Source organism: Aquarana catesbeiana, linkage group LG09 (genome assembly GCF_042186555.1).
Source record: "Aquarana catesbeiana isolate 2022-GZ linkage group LG09, ASM4218655v1, whole genome shotgun sequence".
In the NCBI taxonomy this organism is placed as follows: domain Eukaryota; kingdom Metazoa; phylum Chordata; class Amphibia; order Anura; family Ranidae; genus Aquarana; species Aquarana catesbeiana.
Genome location: NC_133332.1, coordinates 209,815,585 through 209,830,155, shown reverse-complemented (window position 1 = coordinate 209,830,155; position 14,571 = coordinate 209,815,585). Strand labels below are relative to the sequence as shown.

The window sequence follows — 14,571 nt, the reverse complement described above, 5'->3', positions numbered from 1 at the left end:
TTTATGAGATGCGAGCCTGTCATTGTCTTTTTTTTTTTTTTTTTTTTTTTTTTTTTTACACACAATGGAGATTAGTTGTAAAATAGAAGCAACAGCATTTAAAAACATTAATACCTCCGCACATTCTACAGGCAAAATCTCCCCAACTGAGAAAAAGAAATGGGAGAGAATCAAACCCTCTCTCACATGATACAAAACTATAATATGAAAAAAGGTTTAAGTTATATGTTCACTGGCTGCCCAACTACCAAGAGTCCTGCTTTAACTCTCAGTTATGTTAACAGTGTTGAAGAACCTTGGACCTGGTTGACTAAACATGATCGGGCATAAAGATTTTGTACCTGTTTCGGACATCCTTGGACCGTATGGGAGTAAGAAGGCTGTAGGTGGACCTCAGAGAGTCATTGGAGCAGTGGTCACACACTGTACCGAGAAGCCGCGTGTCACTCAAGCTGCTACTGTGCCGGAGAATCTGACGCTGTTTGTAATCCATGTAATCTGGATCTATTTTGTTAGATGTCCTCAGAGCCCTGGAGGTAACATTAAACTCTAGCTGAGGCAAAGGCTGTGAAGGCTTCACATGTGCAAGGCGAGGTTTAGATTTAGAAGAAGGCTTGACTTTCTTAGAAGCCGATGTCATGTCGATTCTGCTGGCGGTAAGCAGAGAAGACTCCAGGGCAAAATGATTCTGCCCACTGGAGGGATGCTCGTGATTCAGATCTGATCCGAGGGCTGGCCGATCCCCAGTGACCGCAGCTTCCTGAAGAGAACCCGACGATGACCCAGATTCATGCAGGTCTGTTAAGCTCCCCTGACTAGTCTTAAATCTCCTTTGCCAGCTTTTCTCATCCAGGGAAAAAGCTCTTTCCAGTTTGTGAGGTCTCAGTTTAGGCTTCGCAGGTGGCTTTGGTAGAACATAATCTTTTTGATTTGTAATTTCAGTCCCATTTCCTTCCTCCAGTGCCTTGTTAGAACCTGATCCCTTCTGCGCTTGCTTCTCAATCCACTCTCGGATCTCCTCATATTTGCTCTGCTCTAGGTCAGAATTTCCAGCAATTTCCTGGTCATCTGAAATGGACACCCTCTGACTGGAAAGCTCAGAAATATTCTGCACCTCCATCCTCATGGGCATGATGGTGGCTTTTGCATGTAATCCTAATGGCAGACCATTGTCAGAAACTGACAAAAGCAGCTGATGACGGAGCACTGAAGTAGTCAAAATGGATAATAGATGGCTACTCCGGTTCCCATCTTCTTAAGGATAAAAGAAAGAGCTTCTACATAACATTGGAAGGTAAGATTCATCTTCAGTATAGCAGTTCATTCAGCTGCATCTGATAGAATGAAGAGAGAAAGTTAAGCACTGTAAATGAGAAAAGAATTCATTATGATCTCTGATTTAGTTCAGTTTTCAGATGATGCTTATTGCTAGCTCATTTTCACCTCTGGATCCTGTTCCTATAGATACAACCTGCTGCTAAACCAGGGACCCGGGAGAAATAGTCCACCAATAAACTAACAATCTATGCATGCTTCACTACTGGAAACTGGAAGCATATGTTACATACATTTACTTTTAGAATCACTGCAATCCAAACACAGAACAAAAATATGGCAAGTCAATATAAAAAAAGGACAACATGTTAAGCTTTGTCTCCTGGAAAGAAAAGCCTAAATTCATAGATATACATAGAGATCACACTGGAACCTCCCTTTCAAAAAATAGTGTTGTCCGAGCTTGGCAGGAGCTATAAAAGTATTTTAACCATTACCAGCTTCAGCCCCGGAAGATTTTACCCCCTTCCTGACCAGAGCACTTTTTGCGATTCGGCACTGCGTCGCTTTAATTGCGCGGTCGTACGACGCTGTACCCAAACAAAATTGATGTCCTTTTTTTCCCACAAATAGAGGTTTCTTTTTGTGGTATTTGATCACCTCTGCGTTTTTTATTTTTTGCGCTATAAACAAAAAAAAAAAAAAAAAAAAAGCATTATTTTTTACTTTTTGCTATAATAAATATACCCCAAAAATATATATATAAAAACAATTTTTTTCCTCAGTTTAGGCTGATATGTACTCTTCTACATATTTTTGGTTAAAAAAAAAAAAAAAAAAAGGCAATAAGCGTATAGTTATTGGTTTGGGCAAAGGTTAGAGCGTCTACAAAATTTTTTACTAGTAATGGCGGCGATCTGCGATTTATATCGTGACTGCGACATTATGGCGGACACATCGGGCAATTTTGACACATTTTTGGGACCATTGGCATTACAGCGATCGGTGCGATTAAAAATGCATTGATTACTAAAAAAGGGGCAGTGAAGGTGTTAAGTGTGTCCTAGTTTGTGTTCTAACTGAAGGGGGATGGGGACTGTGCAGGGAAGATAACAGATCCTTGATCTGTCTGTTCTCCCCTCAGAGAACCCGGAAACTGTGTTTACACACACAGTTCCCGTGTCTCAGCGGTGATCGGGGGAGCCCGGCGGTGATCGAGCCAACCGGGCACTCGCATAGGCTGGGGGGGCGCGCGCCCCCCTAGTGGCCACAGGTCACGTTGTTTCGCCCAACCGTGCCTGTGGTACAACTGCGGCGGCTGGTCGACATGTGGTTAAACAAAACAAAGTAGAGTTTTATCTGCCATGCCAAAGACAACTAAGCTGTCTATAATGTAGTCGAATCATCTGTCTGCAGAAAAAAAGGAATTTTAGGGAAGTGGGCAGCAGCTTTATCCTCCTGCAGTATAGGCCTGTCTGTGATGACTTTCAGAAATCTGTGGAATTATGCTTTGTATAACTGGCCACAGATGGCTTGAAATTCAGCCGGTTCAGCAGACTGGCCAAATTTTGATCAATGTGTCGCCGTCTCAGAAGTCAATCGTTTGATCGTCTGTCGAACAAACAAGTTGAAAAATTTTCAAATCAGTAGCTGCCGATCAAGGAATTCTGACAGTAGCAGGTGCCATCAGAATTCTAGTTGCCAACAGAAAAGGAAGGGGCTGAAGGGGGTTTGAATACCTCCATGGAAGAATCTAATAGTTTTCATTTAGCCCGTTGGTTGAATAAAAATCGAAAAACAAGCCTCTATAGCCAGCTTAAGGGTCAGTGTAAAAAAAAAAAAAAAAATAAAAAAAAAAAAATGTACTTTTTCTAAAACTATTCCTGTTTCCATGTAGAATAAACTCTTCTGGATTACTTGACAATGTATTGCAAACTTTCTTTTTGGCAGTATGTAGGCGACAGATGGAGGTGTGCCTGGCGCTCTGTAATGCTGAATAATAGGATTATCAGATGGAAATCCTGGGGACAGCACATGTCAATGTTTCCTGCTTGTTTCTCTGAGTGTCAGTTTGTGTTACGGCTCTCATGAATTATAAAGGGTGTCACATAGCAACAAAGATATATACTGTTAAACAACCCAGAGGCCTGACTGTCACTATCTAAACAAGTAGACACAAACTCTAAGCAAAACTAGATTTGATATTACTCTTAATGATTTATAGATATCATATGTACTGTATATACAGTTGTGCTCATAAGTTTACATACCCTGGCAGAATTTATGATTTCTTGGCCATTTTTCAGAGAATATGAATGATATCACAAAAAGTTTCTTTCACTCATGGTTAGTGTTTGGCTGAAGCCATTTATTATCAATCAACTGTGTTTACTCTTTTTTATATCATAATGGCAACAGAAACGACCCAAATGACCCTGATCAAAAGTTTACATACCCCAGTATGTAAAAGGATAGAGATCACAGCTGTCAGATGGAGTGGTAGACAGTGCATTTTAAAAAGGGGGAGAAAGAGCTGAAGGTGTAAACAAGGTCACCTGTAGGATGTGTGGTATTTTTCTAAAGTATTTTCTTGTATTCGTTCGCTTTGTGCATTCGCTGAAGTGCAGTCAGAAGTGTTCCCACTTTGAAAAAGAACCCCATCTGCAAACGTGCCTTTCCCAAGAGATGCTTAGTTATATACTGCTAGGGATTGGGTGGGTGCTTCCAAATACTAATCAGGTAGTTAATTAAAGATGGATGGCTATGCAGAGCAAAATTCTCACTTCAGAAACAGACTTACAAGGGGAGAGCTAATAAAGATAAGAAAGCATGAACACATACTGTAGCCAGTCTGTGGGAGCCAAAATTATAGTTGGTTGGTAGGGGTTCAAATACTTAGTTTACTCACTGAACTGCAACTCAATTTTATAACATTTGTATAATGTGTTTTTTTCTGGAATTTTGGTTGATATTCTGTCTCTATCATTTAAAATACACCTATGACAACAATTATCGACTCTTTATTTCTTTGTAAGTGGGCAAACTTACAAAATCTGCAGGGGATCAAATAATTATTTTCCCCACTATACTTGATTTAAGGAGAAATGTATTTTTTTTCTTTGAACCTGACTAGGTATCACATGTTAAAGTGATTGTAAAGTTTTGTTTAAAAAAAGAAATAAAAAAAAACAAACAAACATGTTATACTTGCCTACCATGTGCAGTTGGTTTTGCACAGAGTAGCCCGGAATCCTCCTCCTCCTCCTCAGGTCCCTCTTTGCTGCTCCTGGCCCCTCCCCCTCCTATTGAGTGCCCCCTCAGCCAGCAGCTCTCTATGGGGGCGTCCGAGTCAAGTCACAGCTCTGTGTATCCATTCAGACACAGAGCCCCAACCCGGCCCAATCCCCTCTCCCCCCCGATTGACAGCTGCAGGAGCCAGTGGCGCTGCTGCTTTGTCTTAGCCAATCAGGAGGAGTGTCGCGGAAGGCTTGAACATTCGTGGACATCGCTGGAGAGAGCTGGGGCTCGGGTAAGTAGTTAGGAGAATGCATTAAGATAAAAACCTTCTGCCTTTACAACTCCTTTAATTAGGGGTGCAACGGATCAAAAAACTCACGGTTCGGATCGTTCCTCGGATCAGGAGTCACGGTTCGGATCATTTTCCGATCAACAAAAAAAAATCTCCCCCACTGTAATAATATCCACAATCTCCCCCACTGTAATAATATCCACAATCTCACCCACTGTAATATATTAGCAGGGTATAGCAGAGTATTTCAGGGTATTGACAGGGTATGGCAGAGTATTGGCGAGTATTGGCAGAGTATTGCAGACTCAGTATTGCAGGGTATTCGCAGGGTATTGGCAGGGTATGGCAGAGTATTGGCAGGGTATGGCAGAGTATTGGCACTGCTGCCAGACGATCTCTCCCCTCCACTGTACAGGTCAGTACACGGAGGGGATAGAGGAACCGGCGTCATGATATGATATGATATGACGCCGGTTTGTTTACAAGTGATTGCTCCGTCATATGACGGAGTGATCACGTGGTAAACGGCCACCGGGTGTACCAAGATGGCCGCCGCTCCGGAGCTAGGCCGAAGCCTTTCCTAAGGCCGCTGCGCGCTCCGCGGAGCGCATGTATGCCGATCTGAACAGGTTGAACGTTCAGATCATGGATCGGTGACGATCCATTGCACCCTACCTTTAATATATGCAAAAGTAAAAATTACCTTTCGTAAACCAGCCCCTGTGCCTGGACCTGCCTCACATGTTTATGTGTTTTGCTGGGTGCGTCTCACCTGAATGGTGAGACGCACCATTTACAGAGATTATAAAAACCATCTCTGAAGAACACTGCATTAAAAAAGTGTTTGCAACCAATAAAAATAATAATATTATTATTATTATTAATAATAATAATAATAATATTATTAATAATAGAGATCCTGTTCCCTTATAGCAGGTTAAACAGCACAGTGCTTGTGCTGTTTAACCAGCCCCTCTAGAAGCTGTAAAAAACCTAGCTGATCCTGCCAGTTTCTGCCCTCCCCCTTGTAAACTGACCACGTTTTATCATGGCTGCTGAGCCCTGGTATCGTGGTCAGTTTATATGCCTCCATCATCCGCAGCCCTGCTCTGTGCTCCTCTCCCTGCCTGACAGCTTGTGTGTCTTCTGTGTGAGCTGTCTCCGCCCCCCCCTTCTTCCTGCTGCTGTTAGTGGAAAAGTTAAAGCGGGGGTCCACCTATCTATCTTTTTTTTTTTTAGTTCATTCACAAACTTTTCTTCTCAGTATTACATACTCACATATTGTGTGTAATATGTCCGCCTGTGTCAGATTTCGTCGGAAAGAATAACTTATATTATTCACTGCAGGCGGTTTCCATCTTCATTGTGGGCATTTGAAGCCCACAAGCATTTATTTCCTGGATGTGGTGAATGCTGTGCTCCCAGCATTCACTGCTCGTTCCCGCACATGCTCAGTGGCATCCTGGGAAGCCTGAGACTAGCTCCCAGGAGTCTGGGAGAGGCTAGAAACACGCCTACTCCCACGGGAGGAGAACCAGGAAGTGCAAAGAATAGAAAAAAAAAAAAAAAAAAAAAAAAAAAAAAAAAAAAAAAAAAAGGTAATTACGGCGATTTAAATTTTTTTAAACGGCATGTCAGCATCTAGGCAAGGAAGAGAATACATACAGATATTGTTCAAAATTTGGGTGGAACCCCGCTTTAACTTTTAAAAAATTCACTGTCAGCCCCTTACTTGTATGAAGCCATAATGTACTATATAAGTTTTTGTTATAAACAATGCCTCTAAACAGCTTTTTGCATGCATCATCAGAAATATATGAGGGGGTTTGGGACTTTAAATGAGGCACAATGTGCCTCCATCCCGGTTTATCGGTAAAAATAAATAGGAGGTTGGGACTTTAGATGAAGCACTTGGGTAGTGGAGGTAAAATAAACCGTCTGTAGATTGCATTATAAAATGTTTAACAATTGTAAAAAATATCACACACAATAATAGAGTATTGATTTCATATACAATAAAAGGATTCATTACATACATGTATAAAAGATGTACACATAGTATAGGCATAATAAACAATATGCACATATAGCAGCACATGATTGGATGTTGATGAAAGAAATAGAAAAGCATGGTGTTGCTAACAGTAACATGCCTGATATCGATACATGCACCCACATTGTAAATGTGCATTAACTACGTAGGAAAATAGTTGATGTAGTCAGAGGAAACAGGTAGTATAAGTGACTATGGTTCTATGTGGGATGTAGCTGGGGCATCAAAGTAGCAAAGTTCGACACGTTTTGTGGGTGTATCCCCACTCATCAGGAGCTGATGCAACCAAATTTTCCTATAAAATATATGTATAAAAAAAAGTGCGTTTAGCTAAATCTGCTCTATATATTCAATGTTAATTTATCTATATTTCCTACTTTTTTATATGGACATTATGGTTCATTATATTTTATATGGTTTTTAAAAGACATGTAACCCAAAAACTGCACCAAAAACACAGGGTGCATTTTTGCCGCGTTTCTACCACGTTTTACATTGCTTTCAATGGGAAGGATTTTGTTTTTAAAAACGGAAGCGCAACGCCCCAGTGTGAACACATTCATTGATCGATTTTTAACGGAAGCATTTTTCTTGAGCTTTTCAGGTTTTTTTTTTTTTTTAACACAAAAGCATTAAAGAAAAACTCCTCAGTGTGAAAGCAGTCTTATAATTACAGAAGGTGCAGTGCTTCCAGGTGGTCTTATTTTAGAGCACACTGAGGGATATGCATTGCTGAAATTGTTATTGAGAATTATTTCTAGGTAGAATACTTAAAATGTATTGAAAACCAAAGCTTTTTTAAATTTTTTTTTTAAGTTTTGGGTAGAGTGTAGATGAATTAGGGACAATCTGACTGTGTGGTGCATTAAGGGCCCTTTCACACTGAGGAGTTTTTCAAGCGCTTTTGTGTAAAAAAAAAAAAAAAGGGGGGGGGGGGGCTGAAAAAGCTCAAGAAAAATGCTTCCCTTTAAAATCAATAAAGCACACTGAGGCGGCGCGCTCCCATCGCGTGAAAAAAATCCTGCTTGCAGCATCTTTGGATGTGTTCTTAACATGTTCTTTAACTGCTTGCAGTTGTACTGCAGCAAGGCTGCGCGAATTAACGTACCTGAACGTCCTTTCATGCACTAGTGCATGGGCGCCTGCCGATTGGCCAGAGGGGGAGCCAATCAGCGGGTCCGGCGGAAGCCAACCAAGATCGTTCCCCACAGAGGCAGAACATTCTGCCATTCTCACAGGGGATGACAGAGATCTTGTCTTCCTGCCAAGCAGGAACACGGATCTATCTATTGGCCCAGTCAGTCCATCCCCCACACAGTTTGGCCCCATACACACTATTAGATTTTCTGCAGATTTTTGTCAGATTTACCAAAATCATGTAGTGCAGGGGCCTGCCTGATTGCATACAAATTGAAACTCTTAAGGTTTGACCTCATATTATATGGTTTTGGTAAATCTGAAGACAAAAATCTGCTGAAAAATCTAATAGTGTGTATGGGGCCTTATAAAACACTCCCAGGGAACACACTTAGCCCTTTGATCACCCCTGTTAACCCCTTCCCTGCCAGTGTCATTAGTACAGTAACTGCATATTTTTAGCACTGATTACGGTCACCGGTTCACAAAAAAGTGTCAGAGTCCAATTTATCCGCCGCAGTCCCGCTAAAAATCGCTGATCACCGCCATTACTAGTAAAAAAATAAATAAATACAAAATTCCATATACATGTCCCATAGTTTGCAGACGCTATAACTTTTGCACACCAATCAACTTATTGGGATTTTTTTTACCAAAAATATGTAGCAGAAACATATTGGCCTAATTTTTTTTTTTTTAATCGGAGGTGTTTTATTATTATAGCAGAAAGTAAAAAATATTGTTTTTTTTTTTCAAAATTGTCACTCTGTTTTTGTTTATAGCGCAAACAATAAAAAGGTGATCACCAAAAGAAAGCTCTATTTGTGGGGAAAAAAAACGACATCAATTTTATTTGGGTACAGCGTCACACAACCACGCAATTGTCAGTTAAAGTAACACAGTGCCGTATGGCAAACAATGGCCCGGTCAGGAAGGGGGTAAAACCTTCCGGTCCTCAAGTGGTTAAAAACCACACCACAAACACGGTAAAATCGTTTTTGCAATGGACTACTGTGAAAGTGCCCTAGGATACCTATTGGAATCAACAGGCTTCAAGCAGCAATTTGTCCCAAAAATTGGATGCGTCACAATCTCTGGAGCGTTGCCTTAAAGGGGAACTTCACCCCAAAGGAGAATTTTAACTCTTCCTCCTTCCCCCTTCTCCTTTACATTTGGCACTTTCCTTTGGGGGGGGGGGGGGGGGGGGGGGCGGGCGGCAGGTACCCGATTTTGACAGGCATCCACTCCCCCATTTCCGGTCAGAGATCTGAGAGGAAGTTCAGCTCCCTCAATCCCCCGCAGTCTTCTGGGACACAATATAAGCCACAGAAGAAGAGCAGCCACAAGGCTCCACTGCCAATTTCCCTTAGTGAAGATGTCGGCGCCTGCACCCGAAGCCAATAGAGGAATCAGCTCGGGTGAGGACATCGCTGGATCCAGGGGCAGGTAAGTGTCCTTATATTAAAAAAAGTCAGCAGCTACAAATACTTTTCTTTTTTTTTTTCTTGTGAGAGAGGGAGCAAGCTGCGCTATCTGTGTCTAAGAACACACACAGCTCCACTTAGCAGCTTGCCCACACAGATGCCCCCTGCCGTTACTGTGTTGCAGTAACGCATGCATTGCCCCAAAGTCCTGAGAGCCCTTCGGATCAGGATTTTATTACTGAGGCCCTGCTGGGAAGACTTGCCCTCTACGTCCTCCTGGTGACACTTCCTGAGAGCCCTTCGGGTCGGGTTAGTACTGACTGAGGCCCTGCTGGGAGGACTCGCCCTCTACGCCCTCCTGGTGACACTTCCTGAGAGCCCTTCGGATTGGGTTGTTATTACTGAGGCCCTGCTGGGAAGACTCGCCCTCTAATCCCACCTGGTGACACTTTTCAGCAGCACAGAAACTGATGGGAAATCCTACATTTGTAAGTTGTCACAAAAACAGGTTTGAAGGGGAAATCTGCCAACAGGGACACCTGTTCCAGTGACAGCTAAGAGGGGAGATTTCCTCTCATTTCCTGTTGGGTCCTTGGGGCAGGAAGTGAAGGGGGAAACCCCAAATGGGACACAGCCAGCAAAAAAGACAAAACACTTTACAGGTTGTCATTCCTCGGACTACCCAACACTGAAGAATAACGTCTGGCTTTAGTTATAGTTTCACATTATTCATTACTAAGGACAATACTATTATTATCTCCATCTTGGAGCAGATTTCAAGGAACAAGTATGATTCCTATCATTGCATTATGATATCCGGGGACAAACCTTCACAACTGCCGCCGTGTGTGGCCTCAGCAGGACTAGTCATGCCTTGGACAGGAATGAAGGAGAAGGGAAGACGTATGTGCAGTGCCCGGCTTACCTACCTCAACTGCGGCTCCGGGATGCTGCGGGAATGAGTACCATAGAGCCCCAGAGTTTGGTCTGACAATGCGGCATCATGGAGACGGGGAGGCAGCTAAGCACGTCGTTCAAAGCGGCACCTAGTGGCGAGAGGACTACCCTGCAGGTCTATGTATCGTCTCTGTCTCTGTATAATATCTGCGCATAGCGGCACCTACTGACCGCAGGACCGTACTGCAAAGCCAATATCATTACCCCGATGTAGGCTCTCCCCACAGCGGCACTCAGCGGCCGGAGGACAGTGCTGCAGAACTATTCGTTTTGTAGCATCGCCACCTCTGTGTATTCGCTCAGCCCAGCGACCAGAGAACCCGGATACCGCAGAACTGGCTAGGTGTATCCCCATTTCCTGGCCTCTTCTTGTCAGCAATCACTGTATTAGTGTCACTGGTCCCCAAAAAGTGTCACTAAGAACCCTTTCACACTGAGGCGGTTTTAGCGCTAGAAATTGGCTCTGAAAAGCACCTCCCATTCATTGCAGTGTATCTTTTCACACTGGGGCGGTGCGCTTGTGGGACTTTACGAAAAGTCCTGCAAGCCGCATGTTTGGGGTGGGTTAGGAGCGATGTAAACGGCGCTTCCAAAACACCCTGCCCATTGCAATGAATGGGCAGCGTTTCCAAAGCACCTTAACCACTTCAGCCCCGGAAGGTTTTACCCCCTTCCTGACCAGAGCACTTTTGACAATTTGGCACTTCGTCACTTTAACTGGTAATTGCGCGGTCATGCAATGCTGTACCCAAACTAAATTTGCGTAGTTTTCTTCCCACAAATAGAGCTTTCTTTTGATGGTATTTGATCACCTCTGCGGTTTTTATTTTTTGTGCTATAAATGGAAAAAGACCAAACAATTTGAGAAAAAATGATATTTTTTACTTTTTGTTCTAAAAAAATCCAATGAACTCAATTTTAGTCATACATTTAAGCCAAAATGTATTCGGCCACACATCTTCGGTAAAAAAGAGTCAATAAGCGTATATTTATTGGTTTGCGCAAAAGTTATAGCGTCTACAAACTAGGGTACATTTTCTGGAATTTACACAGCTTTTAGTTTATGACTGCCTATGTCATTTCTTGAGGTGCTAAAATGGCAGGGCAGTACAAAACCCCCCCAAATGACCCCATTTTGGAAAGTAGACACCCCAAGGAAATTGCTGAGAGGCATGTTGAGACCATTGAATATTTTATGTTTTTGTCCCAAGTGATTGAATAATGACAACAAAAAAAAATGTTTACAAAAAGTTGTCATGAAATGATATATTGCTCACACATGCCATGGTTATATGCGGGATTACACCCCAAAATCCATTTAGCTGCTTCTCCTAAGTACGGGGATACCACATGTGTGGGACTACGGGGCCCCGAAAACCAAATCACCGCCTTCAAGATTTCCAAGGGCGTAAATTTTTGATTTCACTCCTCACTACCTATCACAGTTTTGAAGGCCATAAAATGCTAAGATGGCAACCCCCCCCCCCCCCCAAATGACCCCATTTTGGTAAGTAGACGCCCCAAGCTATTTGCTGAGGGGCATGTTGAGTCCATGGAATATTTTATATTTTGCCACAAGTTGCGGGAAAATGACAAACTTTTTTTTTTTTTTTTTTTTTTTGCACAAAGTTGTCACTAAATGATATATTGCTCAAACATGCCATGGGAATATGAGAAATTACACCCCAAAATACATTCTGCTGCTTCTCCTGAGTACGGGGATACCACATGTGTGAGACTTTTTGGGAGCCTAGCCGCGTACGGGACCCCGAAATCCAAGCACCGCCTTCAGGCTTTCTAAGGGCATACATTTTTGATTTCTCTCCTCACTGCCTATCACAGTTTTGAAGGCCATAAAATGCCAAGATGGCACAAACCCCCCCCAAATGACCCCATTTTGGAAAGTAGACACCCCAAGCTATTTGCTGAGGGGCATGGTGAGTATTTTGCAGCTCTCATTTGCTTTTGAAAATTAAGAAAGAAAAGAAAAATGTATTTTTTCTTTTTTCAATTTTCAAAACTTTGTGACAAAAAGCAAGGTCTGCAAAATACTCACCATACCTCTCCGCAAATAGCTTGAGATGTCTACTTTCAAAAATGGAGTCATTGGGGGGGGGGTTGTGCCATCTGGGCATTCCATGGCCTCCGAAACTGTGATAGGCAGTGAGGAGTGAAATCAAATATTTACACCCTTAGAAAGCCTGAAGGCGGTGATTGGTTTTCGGGGTCCCGTACGCGGCTAGGCTCCCAAAAAGTCTCACACATGTGGTATCCCTGTACTCAGGAGAAGCAACAGAATGTATTTTGGGGTGTAATTTCACATATTCCCATGGCACGTTTGAGCAATATATCATTTAGTGACAACTTTGTGCAAAAAAAAAAAAAAAAAAGTGTCTTTTTCCCGCAACTTTTGTCACAATATAAAATATTCCATGGACTCGACATGCCTCTCAGCAAATAGCTTGGGGTGTCTACTTTCCAAAATGGGGTCATTTGGGGGGATTTTGAACTGTCCTGGCATTTTATGCACAACATTTAGAAGCTTATGTCACACATTACCCACTCTTCTAAACACTTGAAGACAAAGCCCTTTCTGACACTTTTTGTTTACATGAAAATTTTTTATTTTTTTGCAAGAAAATTACTTTGAACCCCCAAACATTATATATTTTTTTTAAAGCAAAGGCCCTACAAATTAAAATGGTGGGTGTTTCATTTTTTTTTCACACAGTATTTGCGCAGCGATTTTTCAAACGCATTTTTTTGGGAAAAAACACACTTTTTTTAATTTTAATGCACTAAAACACACTATATTGCCCAAATGTTTGATGAAATAAAAAAGATGATCTTAGGCAGAGTACATGGATACCAAACACGACATGCTTTAAAATTGCGCACGAACGTGCAGTGGTGACAAACTACATACATTTTTAAAAGCCTTTACAGGTTACCACTTTAGATTTACAGAGGAGGTCTACTGCTAAAATTACTGCCCTGGATCTGACCTTCGCGGTGATACCCTCACATGCATGGTGCAAATGTTGTTTACATTTGACGCCAGACCGACGCTTGCGTTCGCCTTTGCGCGAGAGCAGGGGGGAACAGGGGTGCTTTTTTTTGCTTTTTTATCTTATTTTTAAACTGTTCCTTTCATTTTTTTTTCTTATTTTTATTGTTATCTCAGGGAATGTAAACATCCCCTATGATAGCAATAGGTAGTGATAGTAGGGCTGTTGAAATTAATCGTAACATCGTTGCATCGCGATTTGACCATACACGATGCGGCATCGATGTTTGGATGACGTCATCCTAGCGCTGCGTTATGCCCCGCCTCCACGACCGAACGGAGCCGAAAGCCGCCGAAGAGCCGCGGGAGTAAGCCGCGCCGGCTTTTCCCGCTTGTTGCCCCTGACTGACATCCCCCTGCTGCCCTGCGAGGAGCGACGCTCTGTGCAGTGCACGTTGGCGGGGACATGGAGTGCCGGTGGCTGGAGCTGCTGGCGGCGGCGGCCGGCTTGTGGAGCACGGAGCTCCGAGGAGGAGAGTGGTGCCGCGGCATATCAAGCCAGGTGAGGGGGCCGCATGGAGGACACCTCTGCTCTTCCCCCACCTCTACACTGAGCATACAGATAGGGCAATAAAACAAAAAATTGTGTGCAATGCTTTGTGCTGATAATAAATGCACAAAAAAAGTCTTATTAAGTAGTGAATAAATATAGCCCTGAAATATATAATCTGTGATCTGATTAAAAGAAATCTTTTGTGTATTGAAAGTAATTCCAGTGCTGAGTGTCATTCCTAAATTTCTGGTGAATGATTTGAACACAGCAGAGAACACTCAGCACTGGAATTACTTTCAATACACAAAATATTTCTTTTAATCAGATCACAGATTATATATTTCAGGGCTATATTTATTCACTACTTAATAAGACTTTTTTTGTGCATTTATTATCAGCACAAAGCACTGCACACAATTTTTTTGTTTTATTGCCCTATCTGTATGCTCACTGTGTGGATGCTGGTCGAGAAGGATGGTAATTGGTCCGTGGTGACACTGGGCAGGGGAGCGCTATGGTAATAGTATTATATGGGGACAGGTTAGTGGTGAGGGGGGCGGGGTATTGGTCATCTTGGATAGGACAGTCCGTCACCTCCCTTACCACGTCCAGCAGGTCTGCAGTCTCTGACCATCT

General features: G+C 42.6%; 1 protein-coding gene and 1 long non-coding RNA gene across 4 annotated transcripts in view; one reads left to right on the top strand and one right to left on the bottom strand.

The window, feature by feature from the left end:
- Positions 1 to 10,503, bottom strand: part of INPP5E (inositol polyphosphate-5-phosphatase E) — a 62,179-nt gene extending 51,676 nt beyond the window's left edge. Inside the window, exons 1-2 of one of the 3 annotated variants that reach the window (XM_073599621.1) lie at positions 10,348 to 10,503; positions 342 to 1,334 (exon numbers count right to left, since the gene is read on the bottom strand). In XM_073599621.1, the coding sequence (XP_073455722.1) occupies positions 342 to 1,132 (791 nt within the window). In that variant the 5' untranslated portion in view covers positions 1,133 to 1,334; positions 10,348 to 10,503. Of the gene's footprint in view, positions 1 to 341; positions 1,335 to 10,246 lie in introns of all 3 variants that reach the window. The other 2 variants (XM_073599623.1, XM_073599622.1) reach the window with 2 other exon arrangements.
- LOC141108232 (uncharacterized) overlaps positions 416 to 14,571 on the top strand; it is a 28,799-nt gene continuing 14,643 nt past the window's right edge. Inside the window, exon 1 of the long non-coding RNA XR_012236035.1 lies at positions 416 to 1,294. This is a non-coding gene — a long non-coding RNA (uncharacterized lncRNA). The remainder of the gene's footprint in view (positions 1,295 to 14,571) is intronic.